Below are 20,641 nucleotides of genomic sequence, written 5' to 3'. Positions count from 1 at the left end.
GGTTTCAGAGGTCAAAGAAGTTGAGGGTTGGCTATAGATTAGCGAGTCTCAGAAATCTGACTTCACCGCTCTCGTGCTTAAAGCAACTGGTTTACCCTGCTTGAACCACTTCTGCTCCCTGTCCAGCTCCAAATCAGCTCTTCTTTCTGCAGCACTTGTATCACCTGACCTCTGACAGAGGACAACTATACACATCATCCAAACTATTGTTCTCCCAGCTCAGCTCCCATATTCAGAGGCAGAGGGTGCCTGGCAGGTCTCTGCACACAAAGCAAAGAAAGTTGGCCATGTGCCATGCTGACGATGCTCCAAATTACAGTTTGATCAATGCACTCAATCACCTTTTCTCTGAAGCCCTAGAATTTTGCATAGTGCCCACCCCCGACCTCACAGAGCCCAAATCATTTCACTGAAGAACACACAGGTGGCGCTTGACACTCAAACCCCTGACTTGCTAACCCAAGGCTGGCACGATATGCAGCTATTGCAAGCATAAAAGGTGCCATCTTACTCATGGAAAACAGTTCTGATGTCTAACTCGAAGAACCTGAGCCATCCCAGTCTCCTGGAAAATTTGCCACTTACAATAATGTTTTTTAAATGGAGGTTTCCCTTCTTTTCAAAGGAGTGCAAGTTTTTCTAATGAAAAAACACCAGGAAGCTTAAAACATCCTCGAATCCTCAAGAGAGTTTTGGGAACTATGGTTAACAGACCCTTTTTCATGCTGTGGGTGACAAAATGCTTCCAACTACAGACTTGCTCAGCTACAGTGTTGTGACAGTTTATTTTCCTGGGGGGAAAATCTACCCTGGGGTTCTGTTAAAACAATCCACAAACTGTTCAATGAGGGAAGAAAGGTCTGGTCATCTAAAGAAAATAGATTGAAACACAATTTCAGTTATTTAGGCCATGACACCCAGGCCTTATATTCTTCCTTCTTTATATATGTCAACTGTACTGCTGAATGTTGAAAAATGAAATCTAAGTTTGCTGAGTCATCTGGATTGCTGTTCCTAACCTGCATTCCTTAGTCAGACAAGAAAAAATAGTTATTGTAGCCTACAGTGCCTTTTCCTCAAGGCAGATTTATTTTAAATTTAATTAATTCTTTTTTACAATATCAAAAAGGAGAAGCCATGTCTTCCATTTTTGCTGAGGTATCTAGAGTGAAAACTTCTACTGCCAGTGGCTTATGATTTTCTCTTAAATCTCAGAGGCTTCTAAGATTCATTTTTTTCCCTAACAGAGGCTTTGTCTGAGGTGAACAAACTCTGGTCACAAAGCCAGTTTGCGTAAAATAATGGAGTTTCAGAGATAGTAGGAAACATGGTGTGAGCCACTGGCACCTGGCTTAGGGTTTGGCTTTGAAGTGATAAAAATGTTCTAAAATGGGTTGCCCAACTCTGTGATATACTAAACGTCGCTGAATCGTACACTTGAAATGAGAGGGCTGTATGGTATGTGAATGATTGTTCGATTAAGTTATAATTTAAAAGGGGTGTGTATGAATATACTGGAACTCAGAATGACAAAAGGATGAAACCCTATTCCAGGAAGGAAGCTGAAGAGGCTGTGAGTGAAATAGGAAGATTCTGGGGAAGAAGACACTTTCAAAGAATTGAAGAACTATCATGCAGAAGTGAACTCGATACACTGTGGCTCCAAAGTGCACTCTGCTTGCCCCCAACCCACATCCTCAAGAACCCCTATGTAGTGTTCAGGTCTCAGCTTAGCCATCACCTCCCAGGAAAGCTGATTCCCTCCAGCCTCATCTTTGTTGTACATTTCACATGTTCCTGTCCGCAAAGCTCTTTCATTTTTATTTTATTTTTTGCAGTACCGGGGCTTGAACTCAGGGCCTACACCTTGAGCCACTCCACCAGCCCTTTTTGTGTTAGGTATTTTCATGAATTATTTGCCTAGGCTGGCTTTGAACAGTGATCCTCCTGATATATGTCTCCTGAGTAGCTAAGATTACAGGTGTGAGCCACCAGCACCTGACTCAATTTTTAATGACATATTCATTTCATTATTAGATGGCAGTCTGAGATGTTCACTTAATTACCAGCTCCACCAAAGGACCCCAGTCACCCTGTCTTATTCACTATTGCCTCCCCAGAACATAGCACCATGCCTGGCATAGAGGAGGTGCTTAATAAGTATTTGTTGAATGAGTGAATGGGTGAGATATATATGTTAGAAACCATAAGCCAGCAGTCTGGGGAAGAACCTTCCAAGAGTCAGGGCCACCTGCAGTGCCACGGGCTGTCCTTAGTGAAACCATGCCTCCCTGCTCTTGAACTGTTCAAGCACACGGGACACAGAGGCTGTGCATGAAGCTGAATAAAGTACCAGACGGTCTGTTTTAAAATCTCACAAAGAGTTCATGTGCCCTGAAAAAAATCCTAAAAAGCAGATAAAAAAGGTATTAAATCCAATCACTTGCAATCTTTCTATTACATGGTAACCCATAGTATCTCCTTCTGGGCTTCAGCTCTATGGCATTTCACTATGCAGACAAATAGCACTTAAATTCAGAGAGATTATGTGACTCTACATCTCATCTCATAACCTTTGATCATTGCTTACATGGACTGGATGCTTGATTTGTGCCAGGCACTGTGCTAAATACTTACCTGTATTTGAATCTTATAAAACCTAATGAGGTGGGTACTTGACATTACTCTCATGTCGTATTACAGACAGGGGAGCCTGGGGCTGGATAAACCACGCAACCACTCCAGATCGTAGACAAGTGAGTGGCACCGCCAGATTGGAATCCCAGTGATCTGACATCAGAACCAGCAGGGTGCCCCATAAACGTCTGTGGAATGAATCACTAAGTGAACAAATGCTTGTGCAACTGCCCACACTAGGGGAAGACAACTTCTTTCAGCCACCTGGGCAGTCATTATCTCACAAATTGTCTGGATCTTAGGTCACTCAGGTCTTCGTGGGCAACAGTATCCTAAGGCTAAAATCAGGTCATTTTAGCAGCATAAAGAGCATTTCTTTGGCTCCTACCTCCCCAGCTATTGGAGAAGACTTCCTCAAGGGGAGCCACAAATACTTCCTTGGACAAGACTCTGCACTGTCCCCCAGACTCCAGGCTTCTGTCACCCACAGAGCAATCACAGGGCCTTCCCCCTGCTGGCAGAGCCACTTCCGGCCACTTGCCTCCAACACTTGCAGATGCTGCGTCAACTTCAAAGGTACAGGAAGAGCCACCTCTCCTGCTGATACAGGTGCTGCTAATGCTGGTGCCACCGTCACCACCAGTGCTGGTGCCACTGCCACTATGCAAGTGTCACTAACACTGCCAGCGCCAGGCTCACCGCTGCTGCCACCAGGTGGCATGGCGGAGTGAGGAGCTTGGGTGTATTCTTTGCTCCTGTCCCACTCAGTTTGTAAGCAGAGGTGGGACAGACTGACTGACAAAACACTGTGAAGCACAGCTGGCCCTTGGTATCTGGGGGGATTGGTTCTAAGAGCTCCACAGAGACCAAAATCTGTAGATGTGGAAGTCCCTTAAATAAAATGGCAGAGAATTTGCATATAACCTACCCACCACCTCCTGCAAGCTTCAATGCACCTCTAGCTTACTTACCATACCAACTACAATGTAAATGTGCTACAAATAGATCTTCTACCAACTAGTTTAGGAAAAAAAATGACAAGAACAAAAATACTGTACATGTTCAGCATAGATTCAATGCATTTTTCCCAATTATTATCCATCCATGCTTGGTTAAATCCATGTATGTGGATCCCAAGGATTCAAAATTACCCACCTCCTCCAAATAAAGCTTTACTGGACTATCTTGAAATATATGAGAGAGGCATTACTTGGCCCCTCCACAAACAGATTCCTGAAAAGCTCAACTCACTCTCAAGACATCTGAGCATCCTGCAAGATAGGAATGGTAGGGATAGTAGAGACCACTGGAGGACCTGCTTCCTGCCCCACCGTCTCTCTCTTGCAAATCTGCATTGATCATGTGTGTTTCTTTGTTCTACTACAAGGAAGCTCAAAGCCACATTTGCCACCCACTTTGGAAGGTTCAACAAGACCTCATGGTATGCATTTGTGAACTAGCCTTTCCCTTGACTTGCCTGCTTTTTCTTTCACTCCTGTTTCTCAACAGTATCTATAGGGTTTTTCTTTTAATCACTTTATAATATGTATGTCTGAAAGTCCATTTTGGACTAAGATAGGAAGTTATACAGGTAAAAAGAAATAAAATTAAAAGCTAGAATAAGAATGTTATGTATTATGGTCTAAGAAAGAAGATTCCGTTTTCAAACTTGGTATGTTTCATTAGAGTTCTTTTGTTTTCCTGCAGACTTCAAACAAGCAGATAATCTTGGCCAGATGACTCTCTCAGGAGGGTTTACTGCAAATGAATTACAAGATGAATGTCTACCTCCTTGCCCCTGGTGGACAGTCATTAAGAACACTGCTAGGCATGGCTGATCCTGGGCAAAGCTGGCCTGCAGGGACCCCAACCATTCCTGGCCCCCCAATTCCTCCAACCCAGACTTTTTTCTTAAAGAGCACCTGAACCTCCAGTGCTGCCCAGCTGGGAGAAATAGACAAATACATGTTAAAGTTTTAATACTGTAACTTCACACCTTGCAGTTAGAAGGGACATCAACCTAAAGGCAAAATGACCACACATAAAATTAGTACAAAGTAAAGCTGCAGGACCCGTCGTTGGAGGCATTAAGAACTCCAAGGGACTAGGGTGCATGTAGATTAGCGGTAGAGTGTTTGCCTAGCATGTGCAAAGTCCAGGGTTCCATCCCCAACACTGAAAACAAAAAAGTTCAAGATGGCATCCTGGAGCAGGACCTTGTGTGAGCACAAAGAACCCTCATCCACACCAGCCCTCCATCAGCAACATAAAAAGGTGTACCTCAAAAAGTTATTTTATATGTAACTGTAAATTCTGATTTTTATGAAATAACACTAAATATTTGCAAGGATTTTAAAAAATCAAACAGAAAACCTCACAGACATGCCATTTCTACAGAAGTACCAGTTGACTGACTTGGCTTTGTACTTTGGACTACTTTAGTGAAAAAGCAGAACACTGTTATAGTTTTTTGCTGTTCTTTTGGTTTTTTTTTTTTTTTAGAACTGGGATTTGAACTCAGGGCTTCCTGTTTTTGAAGCAAGCTTTATAGCTTGAGCCACACCTCCAGTCCATTTTGCTCTGGTTATTTTTAAAGTTGGGGATTTCTTGAACTATTTGCCTGGGATGGCCTTGAACTATGATCCTCCTGATCTCAGCCTCCCAAGTAGCTAGGACTACAGGTGTGAGTCACTGGCACCTGGCTATCATCATAGTTTTTAGGTTGTTTTCATCTGTGGTCCTGTACTCTGTTGGAATTCTGCACATTAAAACAAAAGTTTGGAGTAATAAAGCTGCCTAGGCCACAGCAAAGCAGGAATGGATGATAAACTTGTATGTAAAAGGCATATGAACTTTTTCCCTCCACAAGCAGTGGCACAAGCAGAGAATCAAAATAAACAGAAGACTTTGCTGACCTGCTGGCTGTCATCACACTTCCAACGGCCTCCAGATCCAGCAAAGCCTTGCTTTGGCTGAGGCTCTCCTCAGCACTGAGTCCTTGTCCAGGCTGGCCCTGTAAGTCACTGCAGGAGGATGCTGTAGGTGCTTGTGGCAGAGAATGACACCCATGACACCATCATGAACAAGTGCAAGCCTGGGTAACTGAATGATGAGGAAACAAACCTGAACAAGTCAGACCAGTTGTCTCTCTACCTGAGACAATGCAGAGGGAAAATCTCAAGAGCACCATGCTACCTGGGCCTCCTCCTCTAAAGAGCTTTCTGTAACAAGGTGCACCCTGGCAGAACTCAGAGAGCTTGAAGAGCTGATTGCACAACCAGAGTAAGGGTTCAAAGCAAAGAATAACCAAAACCAGATCTCAAAGGACCACTGAAGAGCCCTTGACAATGGAATAATCAAATCAGATTTCCCTTTCAGAAAGTATAGGTAAAACTCACGGAATATAACTTCACCTTTCCAGGGTCATTGCTGTGGTGATCAGTTATCACAAATACCAGTGCCACAGGACTATTACCATCACATATTTTTCCTCTGTTAACAAATCTTCAAAAGCTTTTTGTTTGTTTTACTTTTCATACCTAATTGGCTTATTGTTTTCGCCATGCTGATTTTGAGGCTGCAGAAGGTTTTCGTTACCACTAATCCCTTCCAGAATGATTTTTAAATACTCATCTTCCTAACGGCAAGAAGAATCTTAAGTGGCCACTTTTTAGCACTTACAAGAACTACACAACAATCATTCACCCTCAAAGTACGCTGACAGCAATTGTAGCTTTGAGGGTCAGGACATGGAGATGGAGGTGGGTGTGGGAGGCAGAGCCAAGATAGGAGTTAGAACTGTTCGAAAAGTGAAATAACACCCCGGATAAAAGCAGTCTGAGTAAACAACAGCCCAGAGGAGCAGCAAGAGAGACAAAGAAGGTCACCAAGAAGCGGAGAAAGAACATGCTCTATGGTACAAAAGGGGAAGACAAAAACAGCAGAGGATAAAAATGCAAAGTGAATCTTTCAAGGGAAGTTAGTGACAAAGGAGATCCTTCCAGGAGGGGGGAATTGGAGACAGTCAGCAAAACTGTTGGACTATGTCCACATCAGTTTGTTCATGCATCACTTATGCGGTAATCCTGTTAGTCAGTTCTATCAATTCTCTTTGTTCAGATATGTCCTGGGTTCCTTCCATGCCTGGCTTGGAAGATGCAGAGCTGAATGTGCCTCTGGTCTGTCTTCCCCCAGTAGCTCACCCGCTAGCAGATGGAGCAAACAGCTTGCTACCACAGAACCACACACAGTCTTCTGCCAGAAGGAACTTGGGTGGGCAAGAAGAGAGTTTACTAAGATCAGACACCTTGTATGTGCTAGGTATCATCCTAGGGATGCTCAGATATGCTGTGTCATTTAATCTCCGTAATGCTCCTGTTAAAAAATCAATGGACATGAATAATCTGTTTTTCTGGTTCCAATTCTCATTGTCCCATGTTACAGAAAACAGAAGTAGCAACAGGAAAAGGTAGACAAGGAAAGGAAACTGAACATCCCAAGTTTCAGACACCCCCTCCTTCACAGGCTGTGTTTGAATTTGGTCATAGATTTTCATAGAAAAGCATTTTCCAGTTTGCTTTTTGTCCCCTTAACACAGCATTGACCCCGAATGCACATGCATTAATCCCACCGCTGTCTCACAGACCCACTCACACACCCCGCACATGCACGTGTGTTTGTGTGTGCTCAAGTGCTGCTGTGTTCAATTCAGGCCCAATGAGGGAGCATTGTCATCCCTGCAGGACCCTCCACGACATCAAATCTAAATTCTGGACACAGGTGTCTTATCATTGCCAAGTATCACCTGCCTATGTTGCAGTTGCTGCAACCTGGGGGACCTCACACGGGTGACATTTTGCTTGTAAAAACAAAATGAAACAAAAGCAAGATAGACATAATCCCATAATGTGGGACTCTAACTTTGCATGTATTTTATGATCAACAGAAATTCAAGTACATTTTCGGAACAGTTACAACAAGCACAAGAAATAGCAGTGTCTCTGTCAATCATTCTTTGTGTCTCAGACCATTTTTCTCCTGAAAAATAAAATCAAGCAATAAATTATTTGCTGAACACCTACTATGTGGCAGGCACTCCACAGTCCACTGAGTTTGATATTTTTTCATTATTGTCATTTCTTCTTGCAAAGATTTTAAAGCATTGATCAGGATACATTAGCTGTTTTCTCTTTAAGGAGTTTTATTATTAGCAACATCTTCATAAGTTTAACACTGATGGCTACTCAGAGCTTTCTGGAAGTTTTGTTTTGTTTTCTTCCCACTATTGTTTATTACCTAAAGCATTCCCTCTCTCTGATTTTTCAGGAAGGAAAAAAAAATCTAGCTTCTGGAGTCTAAGACCACTTGAAATGTCTGGGCTGGGATTGCTAGTGACCTCCCAGAGATAACCCAAAAGGCTGATTTAGCAAAGCCCATTCTTGACCTTGACACAAGACAAGACAGGCAAAGGGGAAGGACTTGGGAGGGCCTAGTGAAAGAAAAAGGATCATAGAAGTGCTCAGATCTCGTCAGCCAGACCCCTCCCCCATTCAGCAAACACCTGGCTGAGTTGGAAAACATGACCAGCCCAATCTTCCTATTGGCACCAATTGAAGCTGTCAGCTCTAGCTTGTCACCAGTTGCATTGGGAGGCCCTGGGCAGCCACAAGAGCCCTAATTAGGCAGAAATGACACTTCTACAACTGACCTGCCAGGACCTTTGGCAAACCATTTAACATCATTAGTTAACATTTTTTAAAAGTGTGAATGTAAATGAACAGCCAGTGGCTTTCAATGCAGTTTGTCGGTGGCATCTCCCCCTCCCTTCTCACTCTTTCTCTTTTTACATGAATAGTTCGCTTGTTTTCTCCAGAATTGAAGGGAGGCACTGAAGAAGGAGGAAGAGGACCAGTCCTCTGAGCAGACAGACATGTTAAAGCATAAACAAGCTCAGAGTAGCAGAGAGACCATCTCCTCCTGCCTTTGGGCCACCAGAGTGGAGACAAGATACAGCCTGAGCCTGGCAGGTTGAACTGATGCTAGATCTCACTGAACCAATGAGCATGGTCCACCAAAATCTCAGTATTTCACCTCCTGACTTGAGGGTACTTCCAAAACACCCTTTCTCTCAAACCCCTTCCCACTCGTTGGCATTTTAAACAAGCAGACTGTGCTGTGCAGTTTTAGCAAGTATCTTTTGTGTGCCTAGGTTTCAAGGTACCGGTTCTAAATGTACCTGGTCCCTCTGGAGAAGAACGACGTTCTAGGGTTGATTATTTTAGATAATAAAATAATTGGATTATTTATAATCCAATATATAGTTGGATACTTACACAAATTAGTTAATTTCCTACCTGCAGTTATTTCCCACCTTGAATCACACTTCATTTTGTTCTTTGCTTTGCACCCACAGAATCCATACACGCCAACACTCTCCATCTGTAGGAAGGGAGGGGAAAAGAGTTGCACTGTGAATGTGTTGTTGCTTTGTCTGTTTCCGCATGGCTCTTCAGTGGTGCACTTGTGCTTGCTGACAGTTTGAAGAGGCACCCTGGGTCAGGAGAGGAACCAAAGCTGGGTTCCCGGGGCCCTTTGCACTTACCACCTACTTGTGTGGCCTTGGACAAGGTGCTTAGCCCTGAGTCTCAGATGTTTTCATCTGTAAGACAGAGATAATGCCTTACTGCATCAAGCGAGAAGAAAATAGATGGAAATACCATCAACACTGGAAAGTGTTGGATAAATGTAAGGAGTTATGGACAGGAAAGAGCTGCCAAAACCAAGGAATCATGCCAACTTTGCATCACTTATCTATTCTAAAGAGACACATGGAGAATTTGTCCTCTTGCCTCCCAAGACACACTGGACAAGGTCACCAGCACACCCCAGGTCCCTCCCTGGGTTCCTACTCCACTCTGCTTATTCCCAAAAGGGCCATATGTAGTCCAAAGCCAAGTGCATGAATGCAAAACCAATCCCTCAAAGCCACAGTTGTATTAGGTATTCAGCCCCTCTACTGGACCCTAAACGGCTTCTCTGCACCCTAAATAGCACCTCTGGATTGCTGGACGATCTGTGTACAGTGGTGGATACATAGTAGATCCACAATAAATGTAGGCTGAATTGAAATGCAAGAATTCAGCTTCCAGATGTGCGCATAAAGCAGTGAGGACACTGTACTTCATCAAAGCTGTGCAGATCCGAAATTTGGAGAGCTTTAGTTGTATCTGAATTAAAGATGAGTAAAAATCAAGCAGGTGGTGTGTGCTGGAAAAATGCCTGTAACTAGCCATGAGAGAGAAGCAAAAAGAAAACAATCTTAGTTTGGGGCAGAAAGAGAAGGAAAATTCTTGAAAATGTTCTTAATAACAGTAAATGGAGAAGGGAAAAACCGTTCATCACGATGGAGCATTTAGTGCTTTTAAGCTAAATACCTCAGCATATTAAGCAAATAGAGAAAAGCCAGCTAGAAGATGTCATCAAATTGAACTGCACAGTGCTCAGAAAGCCTATAGGAGGTGTCTGGCTTGACCCCTTTTCCCATCACATGCCTGGTCCCAACCAGGCTGTTTAGTATTGCGACTCCTCTCCAGCTGCGGAGCTTATTGAAAAGCTCTTGCTCCCTGCCTGGTTTTGGCACATTTTCTGCAGGTGCCTCCTACTGTGGCCACAATGGGCTGCTAGGGAGGTTCAGACCTGTCAACAGCTACAGGGGAGAGAGGGGGGGCGATAGTGGGGAGGGAGTGTAGTCATTGTCTTAAAGGGCCAGTGACATTGTGTGCCACCACCGTAGAGCCTGCAACACTGGCACCTGCTAATGAGATGAATCCTTTCTCCCACTCCCTCTTTCTCTCTTTAATGATTTAACTTGATTGCTTTGGTTCCTTTCTGGAAGAGGAATTGCTCCATTGATCATATAAAGTAATTGCCTATAAAACATTGCTGTGCAGCAAATACTACAGCTTCTCTGGCTGAAAATGTCACAGCAATTGAAAAGCTCTTAGCCCAGTTCAAGGAGGAGGTGGCTGAAGAGAAGTCTTTGCATACAGCACCAACAACTCTGTGTTCCTAGACTGACAAGTCTGGAGTGTGACTGATTTTTTTTCCTGAAGTAAAATTTCCCTCTTGTGGCATGGTGGTAAGAAACTACTTGAATATCTTTAAAAACAAAAGCAAAGCCCCCTTAACCCTAAAATTAGATATATTCTTTCAGAGAAAGGAATGATTTTCTTAGTCACCCATGCCATTCTTCTCTCAGAAGCCATGAGTTCAGAAGACACCCAAAGAGGTCCAGCGTGATTTACAAGATGGGAGACAATACCCTGGCCGAGGAGGTAGCAGTGTGGCCTTGGTTTTGGAAAGAGGAACAGATGTTCTAATCGTTTAGGGTTTGCTGATGTTTCAAACCTGTCACTTGGCGGCAGCAGTGACACACTGTGGGAATGGAGACCACACACTTGAAGAGTTTTCATAAATAGCTTTATTAAATAGTATTGGCATGCTGATGGGAGGGAGCAATTCACCTGGGGGGAAGTCACTTTGTCACTGGCATGAACCTGCCAGCCAAACAAACATCAAACCTGTGGGTGAACGTTTCATTTTCCTCTGACAGGTGAAAGCCTAAGTTTGCGTCTCAGTAAGAGAGACTTTTTCAGTGTAATTGGTGGAAAGCAACATTGCCGGGCTACCAATTTGGGAACAAAGCTCCAGGTGACTCACCGTTCATCAGGATGAGCCATGGATTTTTTTTGTGTAGCTGATGAAGTACGGGCAGTAAATACACTTATTACTGTACTTCTTCGAAAAGGAAAAAACGTCTACCTGCTTTCTGACAAAGACTATAGAGCTATAAAAAGTCATTTGTAACTACAAACCTGAAAAGACCATAAGACTTATATCTAAGCCTTGTGAAAGGTCATGGTACAAGTTCCATAACCACACATATGTGTAACTTTTATACTGTCAGAATATATAGGATATTCAGTTAGGGAAATTACAATGCTAGACCAAAATATGTTGCATGTATTAAAATATTTTTTCTTTATCTATTTATATAGTGGAGAAAATGCAAAAAAAAAGGAACTTCTTTAAAATTAAGTACATTAAAAAACTGATTCCTGAAAATGAAGAATTATGTTGAAAACTTTTAACCAGAAAATTATATTTTCTTTTTGCTTATATTAAAATGTCTTTATTTTGTCTGTAAAATTAGACAGATATATAACTAGAAAATTAATATAGAACTAGATAAAATATGAAGCTAAATGAGTTCTCCCTGAATCTGAGTCCCTTATCTTTAGGATGCATATGATAGCAAATGGATGGCTGAGTGGTAAATACAACCACACAGTTATTTCCAGCAGCTTTGCCTATGACACAGCTGGTCCAGACAGGAAAGTGGGTTGAGGTAAGCCCCTGCAGCCAAGATTAGGGGACCCTGGACAACTGAGGTAGAAACTGAACTCCACCAGTAAAGAACATGGCAAGAAGGCAGAATGAAAGCTCTGGGAAGAACCCAGGAAGGTGGCTGCCTGGTGGGAGGGAACTGACCAGGTGGCCAGCCGGCTGGTGGCCCTCAGGCTTTGCGTCCTCTGCTTCTCTGCATGAACTCCCAGAGGGAGAGTGTGTGGACAGTTGTGACACCATCTCACATTATTTCTGGAGGGGGTAAAGAAAAACATCTAAAGAGAAGAAAAACAAGCCCAACAAGCACCTCGACAGAGGAATGAATGTCAAAGCTGACTAGAATTCCAAAGTCGAAAAACAACAAAGTCAAGCTTTGCAGCCGGCTCCTCACAGGGATCCCTAGCACGTTTTAAAATACCTGACATCACAAGGTATAAATTAACCTTTAGCTAAGTATATTTGAACTTCATATGAAACAGGACTTATGAAGATATAAAGATATTGGGCATGCATTTAAAAATAAAAGAATGCATTTTAAAATGGTGCATTATTCTTATGACCACACACATTTATCTGATTAAATGCACAGTGATGAGACCCAGGCTTACATGTGATTGATCTGAGTGATAACTGCTAGCATTCTGTACAATTTGAATCTGTACATTCACTTATGTCATGAGAGTCACAGACACTTCAGCCCGAGCATTTTATTTACTCAGCAAATCTAGGTGTTTACTGACATGAATCTTATCTACTAAAACTTAATTCTCAGAAAATGCTAAGATCTTTTATACTTAAGTAAAAAGTTAACCTCAAGCTGATGGGTAACAGTACCTGTTGAAATCTTTGTATTCAACATATAAAGTGCATGCATTTTCCAGTTAGGAAATGATGTCAATTTGAACTTCGCTTTGCAGTGCTTGAATTAATGTAGAACCCCTGGCTGAGAGAAGAAAAAGATCTGACTGTTTGAAAAGATTCTTTGCAAAATGTGTGAACCTACTCTGCACGAACATTTCAACCACAGTGTTTACGATGAAATCAGACAGTACAGACGCTGCGTAAGCACAGGCATACTCCCTCCTCAGTGAAGTACCGTGCTCTACTTTTTTTTTCTTCCTACAATTTTCTTAGAATTCCATCTGCAAAATTTCCTTTCTTTCACAAGTCAGAAGGTACTGAGTGACCCAGGAGTTTCATATACTCCTGCTATTCTCAGTTTGATGCAGATCACAGCCCCCTTCTTTCAATCCTACCCTTCCAAAGTTACAGTTGATTCAAAAACATCCAACTGAAATAGAGGTACTAAACTCATCAATCCAAGTGTGACTGCTTCCCCAGGATGAGTTACTGATGCCTACTGTAAACAGAACCTAAAATCTTGCCTGCGCCTTTTGTCCAAAATTAAGACAGGAGAGTCTGAGGGAGATAATTCTCAAGCCTATGTTTAGAGAGCAAGATGAGTCCATCACAAACATACACAGTATGAACCAACCCAAATGTGACAGCTGAGCCATATCCCCATAGGGTACAGGCATGTGTGTGACATGCCTGACTGACCAGCCAGGGTCTAGGAGGTGCCAAGAAGGACAGTGCTGTTTTTCTTGGCATTAGGGTTTGAAAAAAAGAGTGTGAAAAGTTCCAGGCATGTCCCTAGTGAGTCTTGACTCAAACCCAGACAGCATTTATAAAGGGGAAAACATACACAACCCCCCCCAATACACACACGCACATACATACACATGGGATGGTTCTTTTCGTTCTCATATAACAAATGATATTTGGAGATAAAGCTTATCATAATTATAAATTAAAAGTTATCATAATTTAAATTCTACATTTTAACTGATTACATTTCCTACTTTTACAGAGTTATAATCATCTCCCCAAAAAGGCAAGTAATTTTCCAACATCAAGTTTATTGAAAGTATATAAAAATATTACTAGTTGAACAGATATTTTTCTTGCAAAGGTCTTAGCCAAGAATTCAAAATGGCTATAATTTTCAGTAAAGCAATAAATGGTGAGAGGTAGAACAAACATTTCACCCTAAAGCTTATAACATGACAGCACACATTTTATTTATAATACCATTTTTTAAAATAAAAAGTTAATGGATAGAAACTCTTGTTCTTACACTGAAAACTATAGACTTTGTTTTTGCATTCTCAAAACCAGTGCAGGAACTTTATTTTCCTGTCAGCTTGGCTATAAAGAAAAGAAAACATTTCTGATTAGACAGCCAAAGTTTGGGTCAGATCCACAAGTCAAAATAAATTCCAGCAAGTGGTGTGTGGAATCATTTCACACACACACACACACACACACACACACACACACACACACACACACACACAGGTCCTGGTTCCCTCAGACACGGATTCTGCTTTTACAATTCTAGAGGTAGAAAAATTCTTCAGCAGGTATAAAGATCGGAGGTGAGATGAGATAGATCTTTCCACAAAATTCCCTGCCCTGTCAGTTAGTTTCACAATCTTCTCTTTTCAACTCCTCATCAGGTTTAAAGGACTAGAAAGTCAGTATTTGGTCATGAACTTTGGGAAGGAAGGTTATCTCAAAAAGTCTAGTGATATTTTAAATCAATTGTTTATAAATCAACTCAGATTTCTGACAACATTCTAATAATAACTGCTGAACACTCTCAGCTCCTTCAGGGACTCTGCAAGTCTGACACAGGCAGTGGAAGAGAGTAGCCCCTGGTTTGTGCCTGTGGCTCCCTGGGCCCTTTTTCTAGGCACGCCAAAAGAAATGAGGATCAGGGCAGGCATCCTGACACTTTTATTCCAAACCAAATTTTGCCTCCATATTTAATTCAAGTGGAAGTACTTTCACACAAAGGTCCTCATTCCATTCTCAGTACAATCGAGTTAGATCCCTTGTCTTTTCCTCTTCTTTCCTATATCCAAACTGGAGCAGTTAAAATGTAGCTGTGCTCTCTGTGACCCAGGCCAAATAAGCATCAACAACAATACACTAGAATCATTTCCTCTTTAGAAATAATATTTCAGTCTTCTATCCTCACTAAACTTTGCCTCTGAGTATTAACAGAAGCACTAGTTTTTGGAGAGACTGACCCAGATCATCACTACTATTCAAAGTATATTTAAAAACTGGGTCCAGAAATTTAATCTACTAACGCATTAGAGATTCATCGCACATTTCACCTTACTTCTAGATGCACACTGGACTCCAGTGGTAATAATTCATATATGACTGTCACCTATGAAAAAGATGCTGGTAAACCAGTACTGAGAAATTCCCCTAAACTGATTTTACTTGCTCAAAGTCCTGGGAATTTACTCCCCGCAAATCACTTTCTTCAAGAAATAATTCTTACCCTGCATTTGTGACTAATCTTTTTTTTTTTTAATACAGAAAGAACTAAAATTCTCGAACTTCTTAAACAGGACAGAATAGGTGGCATTTCTACAAGGCAAATCCAAGCAGAAAAAGGTCAAACAATAATAGTAGTAACATCAAAGCAACAACTCTCCCACACTTGGAAAAATAATTATTGTAAACATTTTAGTCCCAAATATTTTTTAACAACTGAATTGTCTTTAAGTACCCCAAATAATATTTTGAAGATTTCATATTACCATGTGGTTCGCGGCCAGGCCTGTAGAATCATGAGTTATAAAGGGACAGGCAGACTTTTGATTCTGCTAATAAGAAACAGGTAATTCCTCTTAAGCAGATTAACTTAAAATACATTATCAGGAAGTTAAAATCCCCTTCAATCAAGTTCTTAAGTTTAATTACAAAAGTCAAATGATTTATTAAGTCCCATTCAAGTGCAATAAAATAGGCACAGAAGTTGTAGGGGCCAGGATACAAACCTAATCCAGTATTTTCAACAGTAACAGAGGAATGTTTTTAGCCATAACTTGATAAAATACCTAAATGGTCTTTCTCCTTCTTTGCTGTTCCCTTTGCAGGAACTATGTTTGCCATTTTCTACACTCACAATAAAGGAACTGAAATATTTATTTTGCTACTTGTATATTTTCAAAAGGACAAATTAGAAAACCTGGCCTTTGTAAGACAACATATATATAATATACATATATACCTATGTATATTAGATATAGAAATATGTATATATATAATGTATATATTATATATATACATATTTTTTGCTTAATAGCCCTGAACTTATGCCACAAAAATACCCATACGTTGCACCTACTTCTATACAGTTAAAAAAAGTATCTATTTATAAATGGCAAAAACAGCTTGCTTAAAGAATTTCTTTTGATTTTTTTTTTCCCTATTCTCTTTACTGTGTAAACTCGCTGGATAATTGCCCTACTTCTAGTTTCACTCTGCCCATACAGAAATTGTGTGTCCATTCCTGAAAAATACCAATTAAACTGCCAGCACAGCATCTCCAGCAGTATCTTTTGGTCTTCAGTGTCAAAGGCCTTTGAACAAATGACCGGAAGGCTGAATCTGAAACAGCCTTTCACGGGATGCCAGCTCTGAACGCTTGCATGAGGGCTACAGCTCCAGCTTTCTGCTTTATCAGAAAGCAGAAGAGAAATAATACACCAACCTTATAATTCTGTGCAAATGCTACAGGTTAAAATAAAAGGAAACTAATCACCTCAAAAAGTCACTAATATTGTTTTTTAAAGTGGGGGGGCTTCCCTTTCATTCAATTCATTCTGGATTCCTGTACAAAGCTAAATAAAGGTTTTCAAACAAATAGGGCAAAAGTGATAAAAAGCCACATTTCCTTTTCCTTAATTTCTTTGGTCATAATAACATGGGTTTACTATGTATTAGGCATGATAGGAAGATGTTTCCATGGATTTTTATTTAATCTCATAGCAATGGTATAAAATTGAAAATACTAGTTAATGAGGATATGGGCTCAGAGAGGTTAAGTATTTTGTACAAGGTCATAGAGCTATGAACTGGAAGAATCAGGATTGGAACCTGTTTAGTCTGATTCCAAGACATAACATTTCTAGGCCTTCTTGTCCACATCAACTATCAAATCACTCCTGGGTGAAGCCTTAGTCATTCTGACCTGATTGATGGAGAAATCTTTTAAGCAGTGACTCTCAATCTTGGCTGCACAGCAATATCATATACTTAAAACCTAACTATGCATAGGCCCCATCCGCTAAAGATTCTGATGTAATAGGCCTTGGAAGGGACCAAACGTTAGTATTTTTCAATACTGCATGAATGAAAAAGACAATAGGACTCTTCCTGGTGCTAAGAATGGAGTAGAACCCTATAGAATTGAATCCCCAGGTGATTTTAATGTGCAGCTCAGTCTGGGAACCAGTGACCTTCCACATGACTTACCCAGAGCCCTTTTTCCAAGATCTCAATGTGAGCAACTCAACTCACCTGGCTCTTCCAGACAGGCCACAAGAGTGCAGCTACAGCTGACCTGAGAGGACAGAACCCTCTATAGTCCTAGTGTTCAGAAGCAGTTTTTCATGACAGGAAATGCATAGGCATTGGAGTCAGTTAGACTTGGGTCCAAATTCCATCTCTGCTATTTATTAACTGTGTAATTTGGAGCCAAACACATTTTGTGGTAGTGCAGACTCAGTGGGAGAATGTAAATAAAGCTCCAGGCATATGAAAGTGTTCAACCAAAGGTAGCTGCTGCTGTGGTTTTTGTGGCTTTTGCTGTTATTATTACTACTACAGTGGTAACGAATACTGACAGGAGACATGGGAAAATCAATTTTTCTTTAAAAAAGCTTTCTTTTTATTAATCCACTCATTCCTACTTTTAATACTTAGCATTCAATTTGCAGATATTTCTATTTGCAATTAGTTTGGCAATCCTATTTCTCATTCAGGACTACTGGGGGTAGAAGGTTAGCAGTATGACTCCTATTTTCTAGATGAGGAAAAGGCAGCATCTTCTAGCTATTCTGGCTCTAGTTTCTATGACTAAAGACATCTGCAATCATGTTCATTAGTTCCCTATAAAAATGATAATCAACACAAATGTCAAAGGCAGGAAAGAGGAATTAGCAAGCACTGGATAGCAACCCCAAATAACATCTAAATAATTAGTTCTGAACAGTAAAGTCATGGCAAATAAGTTCCAATTTAAATAAAGGTGTTGGATAGGGTTAAGGAAAAAAATGAACAAATATGTTTGTCTTTATTCTCATTCATTTAGAAATTGTCTGACATGGCTTAGAAATTCTTACTGAAATGCAAACTGAAGGATGAGTAATTTCCTCTATGAAAAGCTGCAGGTTGAAACAGACTAACATGTCCTGATACTTTATGTTGAATCAGAGCTACAAAGCAGAAGACATCTAAGATGGAAAGACCCTCAGTGGTTCTCAACCCAGGTCTCCAGGGAGAATGCAGACTGTGCAATGACCCGCAATTTCAAACACACACCAAACACCACCTTCCCAATACTGAATATGGGCTTACCCATTCATGCATTCCTTTTCATATGTAGTTTCCATGAATGAAATATAATGGTCTCAAAGTCTACTGAACTTATAGTCACTGCATGTAACTACTATTATCTGGTGGGGATGCTCAATTTTTGTTATTAAAAAGGAGTCATAACACTCAAAAAGGTTAGGAAACACTGATCAGTCCAAACCTCTCTCCTCACTGAGCTGAAAAGATCTTAGGGACAACTGGAATTACAACATAGATTTTCTCATTCCCCAAATTGTCCTTGCCTCATTCTAATGGCGCTTAGATCAAGCAGAATCTTGTAGAATTGAATCCCCAGGTGATTTTACTGTGGAACTTCTGAGTCATAGGACAATAATGGTCATAGCTGTATCCTCTCTCTAGTACCACTCACTTCCTCTTTCCAAAGGGAGAGCACAGTCCCACCTTTCTTCATGGGTATGTTCCAAGAATTTTCTAAATCTCCCAAACCTCTCCTGACCTCCTCTTAGTTTTCCTTTCCTTCCCACCCCCAACTCTTGGCACTCTGAGGTTTGATCCCTGTCAATCCTTTTCATGATCTGAAGCTCTGGAAGTGCCCTTGGACAGTTAGTCTCAATATGAAATGCAATTACAATCACCAAGGTACTAAAACAAAGTATATGTGAAGTTTGTATACACTTTGCATATACATGAGTATATTTTACAGCTAAAACCCCAGAGCTCATAATACCTATGGAAAATAAGAAAATTAGAATAGTCATGATAATCATTTTATTGAGTGGACCTGTCAACACTTACAGGCTGCTAGTAAGTCCAGATACACCAACTTTTCAAAAAGGCTTTCATATCTGCCATTTCAGTTTATTGTTCAATGACTCACTTGATTATAACTGCTACTGGAGTGCTATTAGAACTTAAGTGCCATTAAGAGAAGGAATGGGGCAGATTTTGTCCCCTATTCTTTCCCTGGTACCTAGAATAGTGCCTGGCACATGGCAGGCATTCAAGATATTTATTGACTGAATGGTGGAAGTACAGCAGGATGGTAGCTCTGTTTATGTTCCTTTGCCTTCTCATCATTTTATGTCTATAAGGGAACAAATTCTGAATAATCTCTTCTCAGTAGTCAATCATCCTATAACTTCTGACTCCACGTCTGTCCCTCAAATACATATTGTATTTTTTCAAAGTTCTGCAAGTAATCATTCATTTTAGGAAAACCACATACTACCAATATATAAAAAGAAGATAAAAGCTTTCTGTGATCCATCACAGACACATAGTTAACACGCTGAGTTTCATCCTTTCAGATTCTATTCTACACATATGCATATGCAAACACTCCAACCTGACACATTCCCAAAGGTCTCTGGAGTTTTTTCTTATTCTCTAGGCCCATCTTATTTCCTGTTACAGCTCTGATCCTCCTCCTCCTCTGTCCTAAATATACTCTCTCTACAATATTTAGGTCCTTCCTTTAAGAGAAGGAAAGTCCCCCATCTTCCTCCAGAGAATGTGTCTGTTCTTACTTCAAGAGAACATATTCTATCTGTAGCTTCAGTCCTCCCTTTGTTCTTTGATGCCAATGTGTCTCAAGTCCCACTCATCTATACCCCAGGTACCATGACCTGTCAAGACCAGGCAACTCATTTATCCCATTCTCAACAACTCCTGTATTCCATTATTCCCTCAATAGTTTCCTTTGGTTCCACAACCCCCATCCAATAACCCAAAGCCTTTCCATCCTTCCTTTCTCTTCTCTCTCATCCTTCTCTTCCCAAGGCTACCATTATTATTCAAGCCTGTACACCTACATCATTTTCTACCAAGCTCTTTTGCTTTCCGTATAGGCAAACATCCATCAGTCCTACCCCTGCTGCCAGTAAGCTATTAGAAAGTTGTGGCTGCACATGCACAGGAAATTAATGTTATGTGAGTCAACTCCCTGTACATCTGTCCTTATCTCAACTAGCAAAAACCCTTGTTCCTTCCTATTATTGCTTATACACTCTCTTCAACAAGCCGGGTATCGAGGGGGTAGGGGGGAGAGGAAGGGGGTGGGGTGGGTGGTAAGGGAGGGGGTGGGGGCAGGGGGGAGAAATGACCCAAGCATTGTATGCACATATGAAGAAAAAAAAAAGAGGCAGTCAGGATTGGAACATTGTTCTAAACATTTAGA

General features: G+C 41.0%; 1 protein-coding gene across 7 annotated transcripts in view; it reads right to left on the bottom strand.

Moving 5' to 3' along the window:
- Window positions 1-20,641, bottom strand: part of Hspa12a (heat shock protein family A (Hsp70) member 12A) — a 163,154-nt gene that overhangs the window by 139,617 nt on the left and 2,896 nt on the right. For 2 of the 7 annotated variants that reach the window (XM_074078222.1, XM_074078220.1), the window contains exons 2-3: window positions 9,239-9,295; window positions 8,991-9,075 (exon numbers count right to left, since the gene is read on the bottom strand). The exons of 1 other annotated variant lie outside the window; for it this stretch is intronic. In XM_074078222.1, coding sequence (XP_073934323.1) covers window positions 8,991-9,075 — 85 coding nt within the window. In that variant the 5' untranslated portion in view covers window positions 9,239-9,295. Of the gene's footprint in view, window positions 1-8,990; window positions 9,076-9,238; window positions 9,296-17,427; window positions 18,223-20,641 lie in introns of those variants that run through there. 4 more of the 7 variants (XM_074078218.1, XM_074078221.1, XM_074078219.1 and 1 more) reach the window with 3 other exon arrangements.

The sequence above is a fragment of the Castor canadensis genome, chromosome 7 (assembly GCF_047511655.1).
Source record: "Castor canadensis chromosome 7, mCasCan1.hap1v2, whole genome shotgun sequence".
In the NCBI taxonomy this organism is placed as follows: domain Eukaryota; kingdom Metazoa; phylum Chordata; class Mammalia; order Rodentia; family Castoridae; genus Castor; species Castor canadensis.
The sequence above is the reverse complement of the archived record's forward strand: the minus strand, read 5'-3'. Positions and strand labels throughout refer to the sequence as shown.